Below are 24616 nucleotides of genomic sequence, written 5' to 3' on the forward strand. Positions count from 1 at the left end.
GGGGGCATTCACCAAGACTTCAGCATTCTTGATGTGCTTCCACATACACTGCGCCCTGATGTAAATCTTGAAATTCATCACACCACAAAAGAAGCCCAAAGAACCCACCCAGATAAATATCTGGCTACAGCCCTGCTAAGTATAATGGCTTAAAAGTTGCATCATGGAAATTGACTGCCCACCCGCATGCATATATGCCTGAGTAGTCACACCGTGGACAGAACAAATGATTTATTGGAGTGGGCTGAATGTTAGAAACATCCATATATCAAATTAATTTTATATACTCAAGCCTTCATCTTTGTATATAAAAGATTGATTCTAATCTTATCCTGCACATACTTGTGATATATCACTGTAAAAAATTCCCTGGTTATAACCTGGGGTAGCTAGACTGAATACAGTATAGAGTTATTGTACAAATACTGAGTTGTTACCGTTTGCCAGATAACGAGCTTGTCAGTATAGCCCTATGTTCCAACACTCTGGAAATTACATTAATGAAATGAAATTGATTCATCTTCTTCGGACTTCCTTCCAAAGTAAACTATCTCAACGTGCACAAGCTAATTGCCCATGGCATTTGACAGGAAAACTCATGACTCTTAAAAGTTGCATACATCTATCTATTATGGTCATCACCCTCTTATCTCTTGATCTAGATTGCTCTTGTATAATGTAGCAGGAGTCTTTTCAAGACCCAAACAGGTAGCTAAAGGATTGGGTAAAGACATTAATATATTGTGCACTAGTTATAGTGTCATTTATCCACACGGTGAAACTGTTAGTAGGTACTTTATTTTGTACGGACAGTTATTTCCCTCATAATATGCTCTAACTGATCAGTAAAGATCGGTGTAATGTAGAAGGTTAGCCAGGAGTCCTATAAGGAAGCTACAAATTGTGAGAATGAGGCAGGAAAGTGAAGAACAAGTTCAATTTTGCGTGGTCCATGTTTTGCCACAAACGATTGGCATCAGCTAGTAACAGTCAGACTAAGAGCTACAGTAGATAAATATATCATTGAAAACATGAGTAACATGTAAATGTATGAGCAAAATTGATACATACAAAATTATGCTACACTTGAAATATGCTTTATCAGCCAGTCTAGAATGACTTGCTTAACCCGATCACGGTCAAGATCATTTACCAGCTCATGCCTTCCATTTTCAAATTTCTGTACGAAATATGCAAATCAACATTATTGCACATACCACTTATGTATGTCACAAGCTGCAAGTATTAGTCTGATTATATAAGATGTTGTGACTGTTGTATTAGAGTATGTATTATAGATCTCTAAACAGTGACCTTCAAAATTAGTGCTAGGCCTGTGTCAAATATGCCAGCATAATAAAAAGCATAATAGACTGGAGTGCTATGCCAGCATATGATGTTAACATATTAGGTGGCTATTTCAAACTATATGGAGCTTAATTCCATGAAAATATATTGATACTCCCTAATAGAACGGTCACTTTGTAGTGAAATGCTCTAGTAGAAAATTCACTGATTAAAATTCTTCAAGACAATTGTATGAAACGTTTTTAACCTAGGAGCATAATGCAATCATGACGCATGGGAACACTGAAGAGCACAACAGATGAAAAGTTTGGAAAATAAAGCATCAGTTTTGGGCAAAAATTTGAGCATATTTGACTCAGGCCTATAGGCCAGTTTTTATACCACCTATAATACACATGATTCCATGTAACCTTTAAATCTCCCACAGTACAGTTACAAAAAGAAGCTTGAAGTTTGCAACAACTTCACATTCCATTAATGTAACCGGCTTGATGATATAGTGTTAATTCTATATTCACTTCAAATGTCTTATCCTCAAACAGGAATTGTGATGATGAAATGTCCACCAAGGTGTCAGCAGTACGTACCGTGTAGTACAAAATAATTATGGTGTCTTAATTGCTGCAATCTCGTTTGTTATTTGAGAGTCGAACTCTGCCCTTACCAGTGGCGTATCTAGACTTTCCCTATTGGTAAGGCACAACTAGGGCCTCAGCTAGGACACTGTATGTGCTGCTGAAGGAAGGGGCATCCCCCTACCAGAAAAAATGTTGAATTTAAATAGCTGCAAAATGGCATCTGAGGCCATTTCAGCTGCAAAAAGCATGCTTAGATTTTTATAAAGTAATTTATTTGTGTATTTAACCTGTTCAAATTATACAGTAACACTAACAACATTAGGGAAGCACCCTCGTGCAGGCCTAGCCTTTTGGTGCCACCCCGGCCCTTCCAATATGCCGGGATGAATTAGATAGCTAGCTATAAATATCTATAGCTAGCTAGCTACATATAAATAGCTAGCTAGCTACATATAAATAGCTAGCTAGCTACATATAAATAGCTAGCTAGCTACATATAAATAGCTAGCTAGCTACATATAAATAGCTAGCTAGCTACATATAAATAGCTAGCTAGCTACATAAATAAAAATAACAAGACAACACTATACACCTTTACATACTTGATAAAACGCTACAAGGATCTATATAGATATGATGATTACAAACTACAAGAACACTAGGAAGACATGTCCTTATCAATATATCACCAACAATAGGTAATTCAATCACGTGCTTACTTGGTGGACGTTAATTAGAATCGTCGTAAGTATTCGCTTCGTGACAGCTCAATACTAATAATTTGGTGAGTAATTTAGTATAGAATAAGTTTCACTTGTTAGATAATGCAATGATCCATGAAAAGCTGGTGATTGTGGGTTTTGTAGTCTTCAGTTTGGTAGGGCACTAGCCAAGTTTAGCAGGGCCTAGGCCCTACAAAGCTCTGCTGTAGATACGCCACTGGCCCTTACCATTTCCTTTGTCCATCTAGCCTTCATTCCTTCATGCCATACTAATGGGTCTTCTACATAAACCCTGACCTAAACAACAATAATAATATGGATACACATGAGTGCATGAATATTTGAACATCTCAGTAAGCATGTAAAAGTTGTGTTGTGTATACCATTGCTGTATGCTGGCCTGCTAGTCACATGAAGTTCATATTGGCAATAATGCATTACTACCATTAGGCCACTCCAAATAAATTCTCTGTTTCCCGTCCTGTCAGCTCTAAATATCCCATTATTCCGTGTTCTTCCATTATTTCCTGCATTCTGTACAGGCTCAGTAAAAGCCATCTTGAAACATGTGTCAGCAGTGCTATCCAGTTGGCACAAACTCATGTTTGTGTTATTTCTATGACGTAAAAGGAAGGTACAAGCTTAGCATGCTTTTTTTGCAGCTTTTTATGGCTTGTCAGGCAAATATAATAATGGCTTGAAAAACTGCCAATCTTATAATGGAAATGGACCACCCGCCTGCAGCAAATATTCCTGAGTCCAGGACAGGAAACAGGATTTATTTGGAGTGGCCTTACAATAGTTTTTAACAATTTGGGATTTATAGGGATCTAAACTTTAAAGTGGCCAATAATAGAAAACTACATGTAGACCAATATGGATAAACTTGGGCTACCTACATGAAGACAGATCTAGATGCTACCTAATTAGTTAACCCTTAACATGGTGGAAAATTCTATTTAAATTTCAACACACAAATAATGCAAATGCACTGTGTGGTATGTACAACATACCTCATTTGGGTCTCTTGGTTATAGTGCTAGGATCAACTTTCACTACTTGAAACTTTGGAGCAAAGAAAGCAACAGCACGAACTAGTCCACGCTACATACAAAATATGTGACCGGGTCTGCAATAATAGGGCATGTGGGAACAGAAAATTTGCATACTTTCTAAAACTTTTATTACCCATAACTTTTTGTGCCATTATACTGTGGCTCTTAAATTTTCAGCAAGTATTAAAACCATTAATTGGTGCTTTAATGCAATTTTCAGAATGCAAATATTTCATTTCAGCACTGACCCATTGTATGACAGGGTGTAGTTTGTGCCCACATGCCCTATTTTCGCAGGCTTAGTCACATATACACATGTGAAACATCAGCAATCATAATTATTACAAGCAATTGTATGTGTACCAGAACAACTCTAGCTCCTCGTAGAAGTGCTGGAGAACCAAACACAACTCCATTGGTCTTTGTATTGCAAATAATGCTGCCACTGCACCACCCGATTTGTGGTCTCCACACGCATCCAATTTACCAACTTTGGCAATTCATTATTTCAGATTGGAATATGCTAGTGAACTTGGAAGACCATAATTTAGTTAGGTAACAAACAAACCTAAAATTTTCCACAATGTTGCTGCTCATTAGCTACTGACCAATTTCAAATCATAGATTCATTTAGATGTGCGTGCAAGACCCCTTTTCATGAATCCAGTCACCATTGTACCTCACCACGGAATGTCCCCATAGAAACATTAGTGTATTCAGTTCAATGTGTTGTATAACATCTCATACATATTATCTGGAAGTCATCAATTAATACTCGTTCACACTGCTCTTCCCATGTCTGACTTTGTGAGAAATATCAATTAGACATTGTGTTAATAATTATGTGTATAGATTACTCACCATAGTCGTGTGAATGTACAGCTAATTTGTTGTCTTTTAAAAACACTCCTAAGTGCTCATACCGGCCACTGTGCTCCCCAACACCATGCATGCACTGTAAAACAGTTATATTATTTTTTTGTATAATCGCTACAGCAAAGAAAGTTACATAATTGGAATAACAAAATAAAGTGTGTTTTGCGTACACTAAATTACCTACAGTATAGTTTTATGACTGATACTTTGGGACCAGCTGATTTTGATGAATTTTGCTAGCAAGGAGCTAGGTTATTCTTATAACTGTATTGCTGCATGCAGTATGTGGTTTGCAAATGACTGTTCTTTGCATTATAAATAAGAGGTTAAACATAAAGTCTCAGATTAAGGGTCTTTGCTTGGATTTAGAAGTGGCGACTGTACTTCTATATAGACCCTGTGTGCACTAAGGTGTGGGCCGGCAAAAAGTTGCTACGGCTTCAGATTTCATGATAATTTTGGAGGGAAATGAGGGCAAAAGTATCAAGCATTCTATTGCAAAAATGTACCTTACTTAGGAAGGATAACTCACCAGTATGTTATGTACTTGACTTACTTTTTAACAGCACTCCTCTGTTTATCAGTACAAACAGTTTTCATTACATTTTTAAAAATTGAGCATGGAGTGACTTTTTTGCCAATATGCCATTTCAATGATGTAATAAAATGCCGCACACGGGGTCTATACTCATATGAATCTGTGAGATTATAATATTCATATATTATACTGGATAATTTAATACCCTGCCCCACAGAAGATTATGACAACTTTCAAGCTGATGCTGCAGTGCAGTGTTCTAGCTATCGGTCCTCTTTGTTTAGTGGTACAATGCATGATTATCCATTTATGCGAGCTGTAGCTACAGTGTCATCATCAGCGCCTACAGGTGAATATTGATAGGGGTAATCAACATTCTCTACAGCTGTAACTGAGGCTAGCTGGCAGCTTTATGAAAACTGCCAGCCGCAGCAGCAGCTGCATACAGGGCATCAAGTGGAAATGTTACTGGACTTAATTATGGTTACTCGAACATATATAGATATGCCTATATTCGAGATCATTATTCTTGTATACACAAGAGTTTACAGTGTAAACTAGTCTTGTGTTTAATAAGTATTAAAACCAAACTTTTGGCATGGAAAGGTAAGGCCAGCAAAAAAAAAAAAAAAAGTAAAAATACAGCTAGCTGGCTAATCTCAGACATGTTTATCTTTTAAAAATATAATAAGTAAGTCATGCACATACTTTCTAGTTACAAGCTACATAGCTAGCTACGTACTGTAAAGGAAAATGTAGCTAGTAGCTCAATGCCATGGATGGCACTAAAATAAATTTCCTAGCCAGAAGTAGAGGTATATAATATTATATATATAGCTAGCTACACTGGTTTTTAGTGATTAAGTTTTAAGGGAACTACACTTATAAAGATAATGTTACCTTTTGAGACCAAAATTTTAAGCACTGACTGTTCTATTAGAGTATCTCAATCATTTTGCACCAATTACAAATTAAATTCTAGGCGTCACGTGATCTTAATTTTTTCTTTTCTTAATTAAAATCTGTGTATAATTGGGTCGGTTGGGTCCGATCAACAACTTTTCAATAGGTATGGGCTAATTTGGGTCTATTAAAAATCAGTAGTTTGGTGCCCTTACCCAGGATACTTATATCAGCTGATCGAAAGATGGGTGTGTCGAGCAGGATTGCACCACAGATTTTAGAGGTGGTACCAAGACATAAACACAAATCAATACTTACAGAAGATCACAAGTTGGTATCCAACTTCAACTTCTCTTTAAAAGCTTTTGCCCATCAGCATTACAAATGAAACTGTTATCGCCTTCCATCAACTTCCACTGCTAGTATTAATCATCTGATAGATTTTTTTTGCAATTTCCTACCACGCCTACTTTTGGCATTATTTGTTGGTACTAAATATACTAATTGAACAGCCAGTACAACAATCTGGTGAATAGTTTCACATGATTCAGATTGTGTTGCAAACTCAAGTTTTACAAACAGCCACACACTGTACTATATAATTGCAAATCTGGAGAATATGCATATGCATCATTGCATAGAATCATCTCACATGTAATACTGTATGTGCTAGTGTGTACAAACAGAATGTATTGCAATGTGGAAGGATATGCCATAATAGTAAATACTGTTTTAAACTTCTAACTCAACACTCACCACAAGCAAACACTCATAAATAGTTACTCAAAACGTAACAGTACACAAAAATAAATAAACAATAGTATAGTACATGTGTGATGTCAACTATGGTTAGATATAGTAGCTCATTCTAATGAACTAGGGATGTGTTTGATTAACCAGTCCAGGGTGACTTGCTTGAATCGATCACGATCAAGGTCATTGATTAGTTCATGTCTCCCATCTTGAAATTTCTACATAAAATGTAAATAGCAATATCAATTAGAAAACACAAGTAGACTGCTTTAATTATACACTGCTGTCATGGTAAATTTTTCAACATGATGTATAAAAATGGTTGTTCGAGATATATAGTAAGAATAGGTTACTAGTGAAATGTGTACTAGTTGCAAAGACTTGACATCGTTATGAATCATTTAACAGATATGAGTCTGTTTGTTGGCTGATTTATTGAGATGCTAATGGAACACCCAATGATTTATCTGTCCAATAATCCATACATTATTACAGCATTTCAAATTCACAAAATCAATAAATGTACTTTCCATTCATTCCTACTATCAGGACTCACAATGGTCGTCTATGGACAAAGTGGCTAGTACAGTTTGAAAACGATTAGATACCTATACCACATTTTTTTCATAGTATGCATTATTTAGAGTTTGTAAACTCTAGACAGAAACTATATACAGCACAACTCTGGTGGAAGTTTAGATACACTCACTTCAAATGTCTTATCCTGACTTGAGGTGTTATCAAACAGAAACTGTGATGACGAAATATCTACCAAGGTGTCATCAGTACCATGTACTGTAATGAAGGGTAACTTGATTCCTGCTATCCCTTCACTGATTTCAGACTGTGCACTGAACATTTCCTTCACCCATCCAGCCTTCATTCCTTCATGCCACACTAGTGGGTCTTTTGCATATTCCTGGACCTACAACAACATGAACAGATGAAGTACAACACAAAGGTGATGGCTAATACTACCCCAATCATACTCATACAAACTGTGCAAGTCGAATACACATATGTATAAATCTGAAATTCCTTCTGTCTGACTGTCTCCCATCATTTGGCGTCCAACTAGTTTCTCTCCAATTGCTGCACGTATTGAAGTGCTCATCATTTAACAATAAAGTTGCCTTTAACTGTAGCTAATAAACAGCCATTGTTTGTTAATATTGCAGTGTAGAGCAGAAACCCTTTGGCAAACCATATGTAAACACCTGTGCCATTCAACTTATGTATATGCCTTAATTTATAAACAGCTTTAAAGGCTTTCCAAACCACAGGACACAGTCGAAGTGGTACAGCATGCTAGGTACTTGCAAATGCGAGGTCACTGATTAGAATCCTGCTGGTGGCATGGCCTTTTCTTTTGAGCCTACCTCTTTGTGCAGTCTTGTAATGATAAAGTGCTACGTTCTGTTGTTAGTATAATTGATAAGTATGGGAAGGTCAATCAAGCCCATGCCCATTTGCATGTGCGTTTGCCGTTCGCATGTGTGTCATCCTGTGTGCTCTTGGCTAATCAGGGAGATATACCTATCAAAGGTTTGGCAGATTTAATAAGCAACCATTAGACTCTATTTAGGCTGTTTTGGGTGGGTAATAAATCTCATATACTCCACCTTGTTTTCTAATATACTCCACGCCTTCAGGCACAATATAACATATGCTCAAAATCCGGTTTGTCCAATCGCTATGCGTTGTTCACGTGCGGTGATTTAACGAGCGCGATTATTTTGTCACGTGAGGACGTATAGTTGCCATGACGCTAGTATTATCGTAAGAAAACCAGCCGCTTTTGCCGAACCTACAGCAGAAACAGCCGTGGATGAGGTAAGTAATCTGAGTGTAATGTGAAATAGAGTCTAAAGCAGTTATATATTGAATGATGAATAATAGCTACCTGGCAAACAAAAAGTAAGAAGTCTACTATATTTTGCAAAATTCACCACACTTTAGTCCAACCAGACTTTGAGTGTGTTTACAGTACATTGAGAAAGTGTAACATATACCGTATAGTAAAAAACTTTGGTGATAAAAAAGTGTGACAAAACCCCTCTGTTGAAAAAATTGGCAGAAAAAACTTTAGCGATTGAAATAATATCCACCAAAGTTTTTACCAACAACATTTTTACTGTATGGTACGTAAGGATACAATGACAAGGTGTCAACTCATCAGTTAAGTAGTGTAGTAAGTGTATAGGCAGCTAGCGTTGTTGTTGTAGCAGTACTTTTGTAGCTACTGATCTAACGACGTGCTAGCAAAGGCATGCTTCTCTATCTCCTGCGATGCTGAGCTGGAGCAACCGTATTTGCTTTTTCAGTGAACTCCAGTAGCAGAGGAACTCAAAGTATTTGGCCAATCCATCACGAGAAAATGAACTGACGTGCGAACGGGAAGCCGGTTGGAAATGCTATCCCAAGGAGTGCTTACAACTGTGGGACACATTCCTAGGAAGATCAAGATCTCCAAAGTCAGCTCGATATTTATTGCGTGGTGGTACGAGCTAACCTTCATCTCAAGTGCTAGTTACTCAATGTGCTTGTGTGATCATCTAAAATAATTGGCAAAAAAACTTTGGCGAATTGAACGCTATTCGCCAAATTCGCCAAAGGTTTTTACTGCTAAAGTTTTTTTTACTATACGGTAGTCTCCAGAGTGTTGTTTGGTCTACAGCAGTGGGAATTATTACAGCTAAAGACTCATCAGTAAACCATGCACGTACAGACCACATGGGCTGTGTATGTATCGGAGACTTATAAACAATTCCTTCAATATCATGGACAGGCGTCTCCGAACAATTTGCAACAAAATTTCTGATCACAGAAGTAAATGTAACACAATTAACTACAGAACAAAGTATACCTCTTTTGGTTCCCTTGATAGAGTGCTAGGATCAATTTTGACTACTTGTAATCTTGGAGCAAAGAAAGCAACAGCACGAACTAGTCCACGCTACAGAATACATGTGAAACACCAGCAATCATAATACAAGCCATTGTACGTACCAGAACAACTCCAGTTCCTGGTAGAATTGCTGGAGCACTAAACACAACTCCTTCGACCAGTTCTGGTTTTTGTATAGCAACCAATGCTGCCACTGTACCACCCTGGATAATTTTTGAACATACAAGATATTATATACATGTACATGTAGCTTCTCTGTATAACTCACCATGGAATGTCCCCATAGAAACAGAGGGATATTAGTATATTTAGCTTTGAGCAGTTCAATGTGTTGTATAACATCTCGTACATATATCTGGAAGTCATCAATTAATACTCGTTCACCACTGCTCTTCCCATGTCCAACTAAAACATGACAGAAAATTGACTACATGACACAAAGTATTCATTATTTAATATATATATATATATATATATTATGAACTCTTGAGATTGTGAGCTCTTGATGACACTGGATAGATCCTCCAATTTGGAAGGAATTTAATTAATAGCAGGTAACAAAAAGCAGCCTCACAAAATTAAGCGTGAACTTATTTATTTCACAAACATCAAATTTGGCAACTGATTATAAGCGATACCAAGTGTAGCCTACAAATAATACCATCTGATGGGTATCACACCTCTAGCAAGTCTTCCGTTAGCAATCACAATCAACAAATTGTGTTTTTGTAGTTATAAATATGCTGTTTGTATACAGGGCTTCATTGAAAATCAGAGTTTGCACTGAGTGGATTCTCTGTTAAAATATATTTCTGCCCATGCAAACTAGTTGAAAACCAGTCGTGAAAAAAATAGTACTACACAATACAAACTCACAATAAAATGCACATCCTGCTGGACAGAATATACCAGATAAACCTCAGTATTGTTATCTGTCATCAAACTGGTGATTATGTAAGTAATACTGGAGCTCATAATACAGTAGTTTCTTCATTATCCTCGATTATCTGAATGTTCAAATTGTGGAAGTGACTGTTCTATTAGAGTATTTGGCCAAGGTTTATGTTCTATTAGAGTTTTTAAATGTATGGACTTTGTTTATCCAAACCTTTCCATTATCTGAACACACTTATAGTCAGTATGTGTTCACCTGAGCCCCGCCAAATATAGTGATAATAAAAAAGTGAACATGTGTTCACTCCCAATGACTGAAACAAGCATGTTTTCATGTTTTAAACATATCTGTGCACCTGAATCATCCATACTAAATGTATGGGATATTTCTAAAGCCTCATACCTGACTTGTTCTTGCCCGTATCAAAGTGCTTTTTTGATAAACAGTTCTGGCATTTAAAGGGCTTTAGAGCACTACTAAATGTTTGGGCAGCTGACTAATGCAACAAGAGTTATTAACAAGAAATGAGGGCTCAGGTGAATAATGTGAACTGACTATAGGGTCCAGTGAGTTCGAATAATGGAGGAACCATTGTACTAGGTAGCAAGGGAGAGTGTTTAACTAGGACAAGTACACAAAAAAATTAGAATTTTCAACTACAGTAGGGACCATAGCATATCGATAAAAAGTACTGAAACAAGTTGGAGTAGTCCATGATATTAAATCACAGTAAAACAATATGAAGTGTTATATCCCTACTGTGCCCAAGATACCATAACGGAAATGCACAGTAGGGATATAACACTTTTTATTGTTTTACTGTAATTTAATATCATGGACTACTCCAACTTGTTTCAGTACTTTTTATCGTTGTGCTATGGTCCCTATTCTAGTTGAAAATTCCAATTTTTTTTGTGTAGTTGTTTGTTAACTTTATTTGTAAATAATTATTATGACTTATGAACCACACATACCGCATCTGAAATGGCACCGCACGCCTATATCAATTATCGTCTGAAAAGTGAAGTATCCATTACGCTTCGTTGTCAGCTATGTTCAACCCATTACACAGCATTACAAATCAAGAGCTGTTCGAAAAGCACTTCTACAATCCACACATATACCGGAAGAAAGAAATGGTGCCGTGTGCCCCAGTTATATGTATCAATTATTGTCTGAAAGTGAAGTATCCATTACGCTTCGTTGTCAGCTATGTTCAACTCATTACACAGGAGTACGAATCAAGAACTGTTCGAAAAGCACCTCTGCAATCAAAATAGCTACTATGAAAAATACGAACAACTTCCATTACGAAGGGAAGTGCTACCACCAATTCAACACTTTTCGCTGTCAGCAAAGATGCACAAAGGAGGACACTGGTAAGTCCATGAAGAACGTGTTGTACATACTGCGGTATGCCAAAAGGCATCTCTCGGGCCGAAGCAACGTCGAACAGTGTAAAAAAAATCAAGCCTGTAGCCTTAGCCGTTATCGAGTTATGCTTGTCTGAAGGCATCAGTCAGTACTTACTCAGTAGAAAATTCTGCTATAAAATGTGTTTTAAAAAATATAAATTCCATAGCAACTTTTTGAAGGCGTTTCAGCTCGATCTGAAAGCTTCTTTGGTCTTAGTTTGACCTAACCAATACTGCCTCATCGTTATGTGGGAAAATACGTAGAGGCTGGTTTTTGGGTGATGTTATTTTGTGGGCCACACCTACTCCTTTGTGGTCCCTACTATACAGTACTATCCTACTGCAGAGGAGGGTGGAAGCGGTTTAAGCGCTGTTAAAATGAATTATGCAAAATATCTAATGATCCCCACTGTTCGCTAGTTTTATATCGCTAGTTTTATATTGCGACTATTGAGGCTCACGTGAAATTCTAAATGGAGGTATGCAATTAACGTAATATTTTCGAGCAGCGCTTCCACCCTCCTCTGATCCTACTGTATGATTTAAAATAGAGCATCCATACATCAGTAGAGCAAAGGCTTTACCCTATTCAACACTAGTTCTCAACACGTATCAGCAGCTCTCTATCACCAGAAAGTATTAATACAATCAAAGATCTGTTAATTCAATCAAAGATCAATGTTCATTCAAAGATCAGTGTCTGTTTTCAAGCAAAGATCAATGTCTGTTAACATGTAGTGATTTTGTACAGGTTGCATTGGCAGTTAGACACTCTCCGTCACTATTTTACATAAAAGGGCAGGCAAATACATACATGTATGTCCTATGACGTCTGTGAATAAAATAATGTTTTTGTATGGACAAAGCCATAAAACCAACACAGATACTGGGTATACTTATAGTAGCTGATAAAGTTTGAATAGCATACAACTAAAACTGAGAGACTGACCATAAGTGACACACCACCACAAGTCGCACAGTTTCCACTTCTCTATGTTATGTGCCATCAAAATATGCAAATTTATGGATGCAGGTTACTGTCTTCTGACTGTTTGATGGGTGGCAACTAAGTTGTGTGAAACAAGTGATCTCAAGAGGAAAAGTGGCACAGAAATGTACACAACTACATGACTTAAGGTGTTCCATTACGTCATGAAGGAAGCACCATTATTAGCACTAGAAATTATAATTATGCATCTATCAATGTTAAGCCCCACTCCCCCAGTATGGGGAGGGGGGGCTGGTAGAAAGTTACCCAGGGATAAATTGTTAGGTCAAATCTCTATACCTTTGACATGCGGATAAGGAATTTAACACAGAGCTTCAATTTTATCATGTGTCACAAGTAAAACTTTTTACCGCTTGCTCAAATTTCCCACCCTCAGTTGAATTTTAAATCTCTTTCTAAAGCCCAACATTTCCCATACTGGGGGGAGTGGGGCTTCACATTGATAGGTGCATAATTGGCATCTGCCAATCATAGATGCGTGACTCAATGTGTCACTGTGAGACTTTTTGACATTCTTAAAATTTCCTCACCACTAGGTAGCCCTTGAGGCACTAGTCACGTGTACCAAGTGTAGACGACATCACTATAGCCATACAGTGACATTATGAGTGGCAATGTAAAAGGTGCGTGACTTATGGTCCCTTAGCCAAGAGTTCATAATATAATCCTATAAGTGCTGACTATAATAAGACTTGGTTAGTGTTTTAGGCCAAAAAATATGGGAAATTTACTCAAAGAGTTCATAATCATACAGTACGATAGTACTGTATAGTAGGGATGGTGAAGGTGTGGGCATGGCCATGCTATAATATAACCCAAAAACCTGCCACGATTTTTCAACATGACAGTGTTGGTTGGGTAAAATTAAGCCCAAAAGTGTCTTCAGATCGACCCGAAATGTTCTGTCAACTTGCTACAGAATTTTTAATTTGAAAAAATTATTTGACAGAATTTTCTACTGCCTGCCTGGCCGATGCCTTCAGTCAAGCGTAGTGGAAAACTGGCTACAGATACAGCCCTAATTTTTTTCACAAAAACGTTTCTAGATTGCTTAAGAAAAAACCTTTGGGATATCGATAAACTTACAATGAATGTGCTACCTTTTATCCTTCTTTACCATGGCCATCAGTCAAGGTTCTCTGCTGATGGTGTTAACAGACTACAGTAGGGCTTCCATTTATGGGTGTACATTGCATCAAATTATTTGAATACATGTGGCATTGCACCAAACCGGGGGGGGGGGGGGGGGGGGGGTAGAACATTACGTCACGATAATTGTGTGACGTATCCGTACTGTACATTTTGCCATTGGTTTTAGTTCTAGTAAACCATGAAGGTTAGCGCTGTGATTGTTTTCGGAAATGTAACTTCACTAGTGTAGAAATCATTTTATCTACTGAGCTCAGGTGAGCCCCAGCGATATGACGGTGAATTTTGCAATAGCGCGTTATTTAGAATAAATGTTTATCGTAATTTCAGGTACCTGTGTTATTGTTTGCTGTATTCTTACTTGTTAGTAGTAAACACAATCGAGTTTGGCATCTGCAATGATGCAAGTAGCTGGTACATTAGTTTTTCATCATGTAATTATCATTGGAATTCAATTAAATTATGCAAAACTATACGCGTTGTGACATTATGTCCTACCCCCCTGGCACCAAACTATTTGTACACATGTGGCTCAGATGTTTTCGAAGTTGTCAGTTGATATCTTATAGTTAAAAAATATTTAGCGGCAAAAAAGTTCGGTGAAAACCCACTATTGCAAAATTGGTGAAAAAAAACTTTGGCGAATGGTGCTTCACCTGAAATTATTTTATAATCTGTGATAGAACATACAGCTACCACGTACTGTATACACGCAAGTACAAGTGATTAAACAATTCGCCAATTAAGGGGTGTGGCAGCCGTTTCGATCACGAGTCTTTATCCCTCACAGTAAGGGATGACGACTCGCGATGGAAATGGCTAGCCACACCCCTTAATTGGCAAGTCTTAATTGTTTGCATGTAGTGATGTTGCATTCGAGTGGTAGCTATCGTACAACTGGCAAAGTTGCTTGTGTTTCTAAATGCCATTCTAAACGCATTTCTTTGCTGTAACCAACACTATCAGTCTATTTTTAGTTACGTGAATCAACTTACTATACAGTTTAGCAATTTATAGCTATAGTGGTGCACATGTGTTATGTTAATTGAACCACCAGAAGGAGCTCGGCGGTGATTAGACTAACAATAATTTCTAATGTTCTAGACAGCACTTACTGTGGTCATGTGAATGTACAGCAATTTTGTGACTTTTCAAAAATGATCCCAGTTGTTCATATCTGCCACTGTGTTCTCCAACACCATGAGCAATGAATATTGCTGCCCTGTAGTGATTAACAATTATGTTTGTTATCATTAGTTCTTGCTTGTTTGATATAATTATCAATGTGCGCGTGTGCGTATGTGTGTGTGTGTGTGCGTGCAACACATAACATGCAGATAGTGTGCATCTAGTAGAAAGATTTAATAATTACAGTAATTCTTCAGGAAATTACTAGTGTACATATATCCACATATCTACAAAATGTAAATTTCATAGATTTTGTAGCTGTTTAATTAAGTTAATTAATTAAAACCCTTCCACCGCTGAATTTTCCTGAATTTTCCGGCGGACCATACAGTCTGCTACAAATTGTGCTATACAAGCTTAACTGTACACTCTAGTACTTAGTTACCATACCTCTAAGTAATCGCTATAGACTAAGGACCTCAACTAGGTTGTTTTTGTTTACGTAAATAAAACCGCGCTAAGTAATTACAACCGCGCTAAGTAATTACAAGACAACAAAACTGAAAAATACGGTAAAAGCAGCTTAAATAAGTAGTCAGTTACAAATAAAGTTACTACAGGTAAGTATTACAGTCTGTACAACTATTCTAAACAGTCTCCTTACTGGATTATTTCTTCGGCAGGTTTCTTCGAGATTTATCCTAAATCTTGTATCATGCATGTGTATGCGCACACGAGCGAATCATGCCACACTTCTGAAAACAGCCGACAGTGATCCTTGGCCCTATCAATAACAATCCAGTGGACTCCAAAACGTGACTATCAACTCGAGGATGCATGACAGTCATCTTTTCTAATAAGAAAATAGTGCGCGAAGGATCCGGTTATTCCAGAAACGGGACCTCAGTGGGTGTGCGTGTTTCAGGGTAAGCGCATCGTAATGTAAAACGCATGATAGAAGTGGTAGCGCATTAGAATTGTAGCCAAAGCGCCTTTTATAACGTCAAACCAGATAAATCCAGTTGAAGCAATGAAAGGGTTAAAACCTCCATGTGTTTACATGTATTATTCTTTTCTGACATCTTCAAACATTTACATGTCCTCCTTCATACATAACAGTGTGACATAGTATACTAACTATAGTGCCTGAATAGCAGAACAAGTGAGCACACAGTATGTCCTTTTCTATGAAGATGGCGAAACGTAGACATCATCAAGATCAGGGACCATATATGGTATGGTTTACAATGACTTTCATGTTCAAACTTGTGGAACTTTTCCATATATGAAGACTTGCACAATACTGACATAAAAAACATAGTGTGGAATTAACACACCTTATGACCAGGTACAAAGCAGCAACTATAGCAGGGCACATCTACTTTGATGTTACTGACATAAAAAGACATAGTTGGAATTAACACACCTTATGACCAGGTACAAAGCAGCAACTAAGCATACTTTGATGTTACTGACCAAAGTCTCTTGTTGATCCCAACATGAAAACTGGTAACAAACACCTGAGACTTGTCTACATGTCCAGGAGACTTCAAGGAGTGGGCACTACTACTACTACTACAGGCTAGTGGAAGCATCTGTGACTGAAACTAAGACGTTTTGATCAAATCCTGATCACATGAAATGGGCCCGTTGACTGGTTGACAATCAAACATATGTATATATATGCCACGTTTTATTTTGCAAAGGTGCTTGATTGCCTCTAGTAAGGACCTTTTGATCAATTCGTTTTATTTTGTATTTAGTTGGTCATCAACTGGACAAACATCAACTGGACAAACATCAACTGGACAAACATCAACTGGACAAACATCAACTGGACAAACATCAACTGGACAAACATCAACTGGACAAACATCAACTGGACAAACAGATAACACGCTGACAATATGAAAGACCACACATAAAAAGTGACCTCTTGAACACGATGATATTCACAAACCCAGCACCTCGCCAAGAATATACACCCACGGCGCACGTAGTTATAACAGAAGGTACTAGTTGGATTGATTGATCATTCTCAGGGCTATATATATGGAACACTACACACGAAATAACCCTTACACAGGATCACGGATTGGGATCCAACTTCTGACAAATAACTTCTTTCTGTCAGCGTTTCGGATGGTATCGATCTCACTCGAGTGGTCCTCCTCCATACTCGATACTAGGCAGCTTGTGCTGTGTCTTTAATTACTTCTTGCTTCGCTACCTCCTGAGATTGTGGCCGCGAATGTGACCTTATCTCCGCGCATTGCTACATTAAGCGCCATCAGAAAGTTAACAAGGTAATTTGAGTTGGCGCGCGTTGCAACATGTCTTTGGTAGGTCACTTGGAGCTGATATATCAAGCTGCCATCAGAGCAGTATGTCCTTATAAACTGGTTCGTGACGCGTTGAAGTTTGTACCAGCCGAAATGGAGAAGATGAAGCCATATGCTGGAATCCTTGAATGTGGTGGGAACAAGTTTGAAATTGATGCTAATGTGAAAAGTATGTCTGATTAAATTACTGAGAGATGTTGACTAGTGATTTCATTCTATATGGTATCTGTTTTCTATTTCAGAAAACTTCTAATGCCTGGTTTCCTGGAATTACAGCTCTGAATCATTTTCTCTGACTCCTAGTGTTTCACAGGTCCGGCCCAGTGGGGTAGTACGTAATAGATATCAAATGGTATGTAGTATATGGATTAACCCTCTGCTTCTCTGTCTATGAGGGGATTGACCAAATCCCAATGTTTAAGCATTTGTTTATACTGCAAGTTGGCTGGAGATTGAGTCACAACTGGCCTATGACATTTCCATAGAACTACTGTCTTGAGATTCTGGCTTCCTGCTATTACTGGCACCATAGCATTTTCATGAGTCCCTTTTTGGATGGTGTTAGTCTCGCAAGCCAGCTGTATATAACCATTCCAGTTCCCATCCACTGTTGCATCATTTTATCCTTTGATTCCAAAATTTTGACAATGTCAACAAATAGTGGCAAACTGTAAAAGGATGCACAACACTTCTGCTGGGAAATATTATGTTCTGTCTGCTAACATAAGGCTGGTGAAGGCTACTAGGTGTGTTTTTCTTGTACCCACGCACTCTTAAGGAACAGCTGGCTTGCAGTCAGGCCTTGCTGCATACTGGAATCTTGTGTACTTGTACTACAGCATGTCAGTATAAACTTGTATAATTGACTGCATAATTGGAAATACTAATTTAAATAGTGAGGAAATACATAGTACCTGGGCTTTTATTCAAGAAGTCATTTACATCTGTTGTCAGCAAAATTACAAAGCATTTTATTGTGCCCAATTTTTGTTGTGGTACGTATAAAGAACCATCCCCACGTATTTAACTGTCAACACATTTATTGTAGCAGTCTGCATTCTGTATGAATACTAGTACATGAGCTACACATATAACGCTATATGTAAGTGCTCCACTTTTTAGTTGCAGGATTTGGAAAAGCGGCAGCTGGAATGGTTAAAGCAGTCATAGACACTGTTGGCTCCAGTAATGTTATAACTGGTGTTGCTAGTGTGCCAGTAGGATCTGATTATCATCATCATCATGACCTGTCTCCTGTGAGGTGTGTTAGCACTGTTGATATTTATCTGAACTATGTGGTAGATGTGTGTGTGTGCGTGCGTGCGTGCGTGCGTGCGTGCGTGCGTGCGTGCGTGCGTGCGTGCGTGCGTGTGTGTTGTTGCTGCATATGGGTAGTGTGGGTGTGCATAGCCAAGTGGCTAGAGCATTGGAAAGGTTCTAAGTTTGATGTCTGGTTCTTCCAAGTTGGCATCGTTTCTATTTAATGGGTACCTGGTGGCAATTTGTTGTCAACTGAGAAAGCAAATATTCATATTCCTAGTGGTGTTGGGGTCATTGCTCGTATTACTCCAAGGGACCTGGTATTCACTGAGGAAACAAATGGTAAATATCCATGTGTCAAAGTTGAGAAGGGACTTTGCGTGCCCATATCTTTTCCTGTGAAACACGTTATTGTCTCACTATTCCAATGTCCCAATTGGCTTTGTTTTGTGTGTGTGTATTTTTTAATGGAGCTAACAAATTATGATCATTAATTAGTAAACACTAGCTATACTCATTTATAAGAAACAGTCAGACATTATTCTGGATTAGGTGTAACTGTCGTTTTCCTTACTGTGTTCAGCAATAATGTGTTTACAACGGTCAATGTCTCTTCATCATTGATATCAGAATTTGCATGATCCAGAAATTAACTTGGCCTGCTATAACATTTTGGAACCTGAATAATTTTTTAATGTGATGCATCTTTGTGTTGTTAGCATGCCGTACATTTATCCTGATTGTATTGTGTCATATTAAGCTAATTGGGGTTATGCATTCATTGGGCATGATTAGTATGGTCAGAATTACAGTTCTTACAACTACAACGTTGCTATAAACAGTGTGTGAATTTTATAAATGTATCCTGTAATGAGTGGAGTATACCTCACATGAAATTCAGCATGTGATGCTATTACAGATCCTTTGTGTGATATGGTAGCATGACCCTTAGCTTGTGAGAAGTCTAGATTAGCTTAGGTAATTCTAACCGTTGAGAGTGCACTCTTTTTCGTCACTATGGTCTGGGTATTTTTTTCTACATTAACATGTGTTGGTAAAATTCATGTGTATTGTTATGTATCTCCGTAGTAACGAATTCAGATGGATTAATGATGTATGTAGTATATAAATAATTAAACTAATTAGGAAACTACTTGTTGAGACCAAAATCTTTGTCCTTGCTATGGAGGTTTTTCAATTGTGTGTACTTACAGTAATTTGGGGAGTTTGTTAAGAGAAGTTCCACTGTATACATGTTACATGATAATCATGTGGACAGTTTACAAGATGATCATACTTTTGAGTGGTATCTGAATTGTGTCCATGCTTACTGGGTAAAGATAAAATTACACTAATTAGATTCGCACCCACATATATATAGGAGTAATTTTGCGTACCCCTACACAAAATATCTCCTATATATAGAGGAGTGCCTGTACCAAAATAGCGTACCCCTATGCCAAGCAGCATCCCTTTATACTATAGGAGAAATTTTGCGTACCCTATATGACGAGTGGCGATGATAGTCAGGTTCTTCTGCTGCAGGATTACTTCGCCCTTCGTGGATTCAACTCGGACCGCCCGATACACACTACGCGTCCATATCGTTCATGTTAAGCACGTGCACCATGACATCATACATCTAAATATAGCCTAGCCTATTTATTGTTACAGCAATGTGTGCATGTACGCATGTTACTACAGTAAGTCAGTCCACGACATCCTCCGGGGGGCCACCAAGTTCAGTAGTCCACTTCTTCACCTTGGCTCTTGCTTTCTGAGCTGCCATACGTTGTGGTCGACTTGCCCCAGTAGGATTGTCTGCCTCCTTGTTCACAGTACAATACTCTTGATCTGATGAGGTTGTTGCTCCATCTGAGGATACTTCCAATGGGATTAGTCTAGCTATCGGACGATTTGTTCTCCCATGTGCTGTCCGGATGTTGGCCGCACGCACCAGACCATCCTTTCCCATTATCAGTTCCTCAATGACAGCCAGTTTCCATGTTATCCGTGGAGTGTCATCGTGTACTAAGACTATGTCACCGGGCTTAATCTTCTGGGTGTTGTTTCCTGAGACTCTGTGGTATTCCCTGAGTGATGTTAGATATTCATGTCTCCAACGGGACTTGAATTGTTCAAGGAGAAATGCCTGCAGCTGTGCTCTTCGAGTCACATCAGTGTGATTACCAAAGGTGGGGTCACTCAGTTCCTGCTCCTCAATCACTTCATATGGCAGTGACATGATGCGACGACCATGTAACAAGTTGGCTGGAGTTAGTGGTTCAGCATCATCAATATCTGGGGAGATATGGGTCAGGGGTCTATCATTGAGAATCGCTTCTACTTCCACCACTAGTGTTTCCAATACTGTAAGTGTAACTCTAGATCGCCCAAGGACCTTCTTCAGTGCCATCTTCGTAAGCCCGATGAGACGTTCCCACCACCCGCCGTACCAAGGGGCACGCTTGGGAATAAACTGCCACTGCACTCCACGTCGTCCTAGCATCTCTGTGAGGTGATCTGACTGTAGAAGCTTCTGTAGCGCATCTGCTGCATATGTAGAAGCATTGTTGGATACTAGTACTTGTGGCAGGGATCTACGGCTGGCAAACCGCCTGAAAGCTAACAGGAATGTTTCCACTGATAAGTCGGTAACGACTTCTAAGTGAATTGCTCGAGTGGTGGCACATGTGAACAAGCAAATGTACACTTTCATCTCGGTGTTTAATTGGCAGACATACATGGCTCCAGTAAAGTCAATGCCAGTGACACTGAAGGGTTCACAATCACGTGTTCTAATATTAGGGAGAGGTGGGGGATCAGGAGTGGCATATGGTTTTCCGATGTGTCTACGACATGTTGCACAGCGGCGGAGAAGTGACTTCACACATTGTCTACCAGATGGAATTCAAAACTTTTGTCGAATCAGGGTTAATGTAGCGTTAGTCCCAGCATGAAAGAGTTGAATGTGTGTGCTTAGAATCACCAGTGAAGTAAACATGTGCTTTGGTGGTAGTAGTAGGGGAAACTTGGTGGCTGAACTAAGGGGAGCGTTGTGTATTCTTCCACTGCAACGAACCAGACCATCATTGTCAAGAAATAGACGTAACTGTCGGATCAGTGTTGTTCGCTTCTGTCCTGGTGACTTAGAGGAGAGGTGTGTGAGTTCACTGCTGTAAACCTCAAATTGACACTGCTTCACCCATTGAATTTCAGCACTAAATAACTCTGCTGGTATTAAGGGGCCCATGATTCTCTGTCTTGGTGTTTTCCTCGACAATTGTGAATAAAGCGGAGTGCGTAGGCGGTAACTGCCAACAGTCTTGAGAGTGTACTATAGTGTGATATATCAATGACACATTGTATACCTGTGGATTCTGATGACACTGTAGTAGCAGGCTGGAAATCAGCAGCAGTAACAGCTAATGCTTGTAACTCAATGGTTGGAGAGAACTTCCAGGTAGGCCAACTCTCTGGAGATGGCAGCCATTGTGGGCCACGATTCCACAGTTCAGACGACTTGAGCTGTGAGGAGGTGATGCCTCTTGTTAGTAAATCGGCTGGATTGTACTCTATTGGGCAAAATCTCCAGGAGTCTACCTCAGTAACAGCTAAGATCTCTGTAACACGATGAGCAACAAACACATTATTCTGTTTCTCACCTCTCAACCAGTGGAGTACTATCTGGCTATCGGTCCAAAAGTGAGTGGAGCAAGTGAGAAGAGTGAGTGCCTTAGAGATAAATTCACACAATTTGGCAGCTGTGAGAGCACCCATGAGTTCCAATTTGGGAAGTGTAAGTTGCTTAAGGGGTGCAACTCTGGATTTTGCCATCACGAAGGATACATCATTATCTCGACAAAGGAAAGCCACTGCTCCATAAGCTACAGGACTAGCATCAGCAAAAACATGTAGTTGGTGAGGTTAACTGGATGCCATACTCTTGGTAAAGTACTGCCTGGGTATAACTACGTCCATGGATTCTTGGATGTCACGGGCAATGTGTAACCACTGTTGTTGAACATCATCAGCTAGTGGCTCATCCCAATGAACGTTGTTCTGCCACAATCTCTGCATAAATGTCTTAGCCTTGATTGTTACTGGTGACAGAAGCCCTAAGGGGTCGAAAATTTTCGATGGCTCACGTAAAACATCACGTTTAGTAACGAGAGAAGTGGCAGCAGGTATGGGTGACTTAGTGGATAGGGATAAGGAATCAGTCTGTGTATTCCACTGGAGGCCCAGAACATTCACTGGATTGGTGTCATCACGTACTCCTTCCTTGGTGGCTTCGTCAGTAATCACTTGACTGTTAGAAGCCCAGCTCCTTAGATTAAACTCAGCATCCTTCATTACAGATCGTGCCATGTGATAGTAATGGTGAGCTTCTTCTACTGACTGACATCCAGATCCAATGTTATCAACATACAAGTTTGTGAGCATATCATGTGCTATGGTGGACCTGTACTTAGATAAATGATAATGAAGAGTAGCGTTTAACATAAATGGCGAACAGACAGCCCCAAACAATACAACTTTAAATCTATACACTTGTAACTCACTGTCTGGATCCAATGGATTGCTCAACCATAAGAATCTGGTACAATCTCTGTCATCCTTGTGAAGCCATATGTGTAGAAACGCTTTCTCGATGTCTGTGCAGAGTCCAACTGGATGTACTCGAAAGCGTAAAATAATGGAGCAAAGGTCATTCAGTTGAGGTTCACCAGTGTGTAGACAATCGTTCAAGCTGGGGTGGTCCCTGGATTGCTGACAGCTACAGTCATACACTACACGAAGAGGAGTAGTTGCTGAATCTTTGTGGACAGCATGGTGTGGAATGTAATGGCAATGCTTGGAGTCTGTTGCAGAATCAATCCTCTCAATGAAGCCACAGCGTTCTTGGTCTGCTATGATCTCGTTGTATTTGCTGAGTAGAGCAGGAGTCTGTGCTAGCTTACGTGCAAGTGCTTTGGTCCGATGGACACATGTTGACAAATTGGTAGGGAGGGAGGGGTGACTGTCTTTCCACAGAAAGCGTGCACTGTAAGAGCCATCTGGTAATTGTTCAATACTGTTTGTAATGTACTGCTCTAGGAAGGTGTTAGCAGACTCATCTCTGGGAGAAATGCCAAGCGATTCCACTGACCAAAACTGTTGTAGATCAGGTTCAGGAACAGACTGTGCAGCAACATGAAACATGGTAGATGTTCTCTTTGGGGCAGTTGTCCTCATTGGTCCAGAAAGAAGGTAACCAAGCTTAGATTGCATTGCTGTGGGACCGTTACCTCTCACAATGTGGTCCTCCACAACATCCCAATAATGATCTGCCCCAATCAGTAGTGAAATTGTGAACTGCCCCGAGGACGTAACAGGATGAGCCAGACGCAATCCAGTTAGGTAAGGAAAGCTAGCAAGTGACTTGAGATTAACATTGTGCATGGGTGCAGCTATGGTTGGAACAATTAGCACTGTAATTGGGATTGAGTGTCCTGAAATGGTGTGCAGATGGATCACTGCTGCTTCAAATTGACTGGTGTGACCACTCTGTGTTCCAAATGTAGAAATTGACAAGGTTTCACTCTTGTGCGGCTGTATCTGTAGGCAGTCAGCTAATCCCTTCGATACAAAGGACCGTTGGGAACCCTCGTCAAACAAGATGTTTGCATCAACATGAGTCCCACTAAATGACACAGTAGACACTGCGGTCTTCAATAGACACATATCACTGATTCCAACATGAGTCTGTTGCTCCTGTTGGGGGGTAGCTGAGG

General features: G+C 39.2%; 2 protein-coding genes across 4 annotated transcripts in view; one reads left to right on the top strand and one right to left on the bottom strand.

Annotated features, from left to right (window-relative positions):
• Positions 1 to 2604: 2604 nt before the first annotated feature.
• The window catches only part of LOC136265733 (glycerate kinase-like), a 34141-nt gene continuing 12129 nt past the window's right edge, over positions 2605 to 24616 (top strand). The window contains exons 1-3 of one of the 3 annotated variants that reach the window (XM_066060639.1): positions 17641 to 17748; positions 17822 to 17931; positions 18702 to 18840. In XM_066060639.1, the coding sequence (XP_065916711.1) occupies positions 18731 to 18840 (110 nt within the window). In that variant the 5' untranslated portion in view covers positions 17641 to 17748; positions 17822 to 17931; positions 18702 to 18730. Of the gene's footprint in view, positions 2671 to 17526; positions 17749 to 17821; positions 17932 to 18701; positions 18841 to 24616 lie in introns of those variants that run through there. The other 2 variants (XM_066060640.1, XM_066060638.1) reach the window with 2 other exon arrangements.
• LOC136265734 (monoglyceride lipase-like) lies at positions 6719 to 17523 on the bottom strand. The gene is made up of 7 exons (XM_066060642.1): positions 17320 to 17523; positions 15225 to 15331; positions 9910 to 10046; positions 9743 to 9844; positions 9600 to 9689; positions 7443 to 7658; positions 6719 to 6951 (listed from the first exon to the last, which is right to left on the bottom strand). The coding sequence occupies exons 1-7, from the start codon at positions 17412 to 17414 to the stop codon at positions 6844 to 6846; spliced, it is 855 nt and encodes a 284-aa protein (XP_065916714.1). The 5' UTR covers positions 17415 to 17523; the 3' UTR covers positions 6719 to 6843.

This window comes from Dysidea avara, chromosome 9 (genome assembly GCF_963678975.1).
Source record: "Dysidea avara chromosome 9, odDysAvar1.4, whole genome shotgun sequence".
Taxonomy (NCBI): domain Eukaryota; kingdom Metazoa; phylum Porifera; class Demospongiae; order Dictyoceratida; family Dysideidae; genus Dysidea; species Dysidea avara.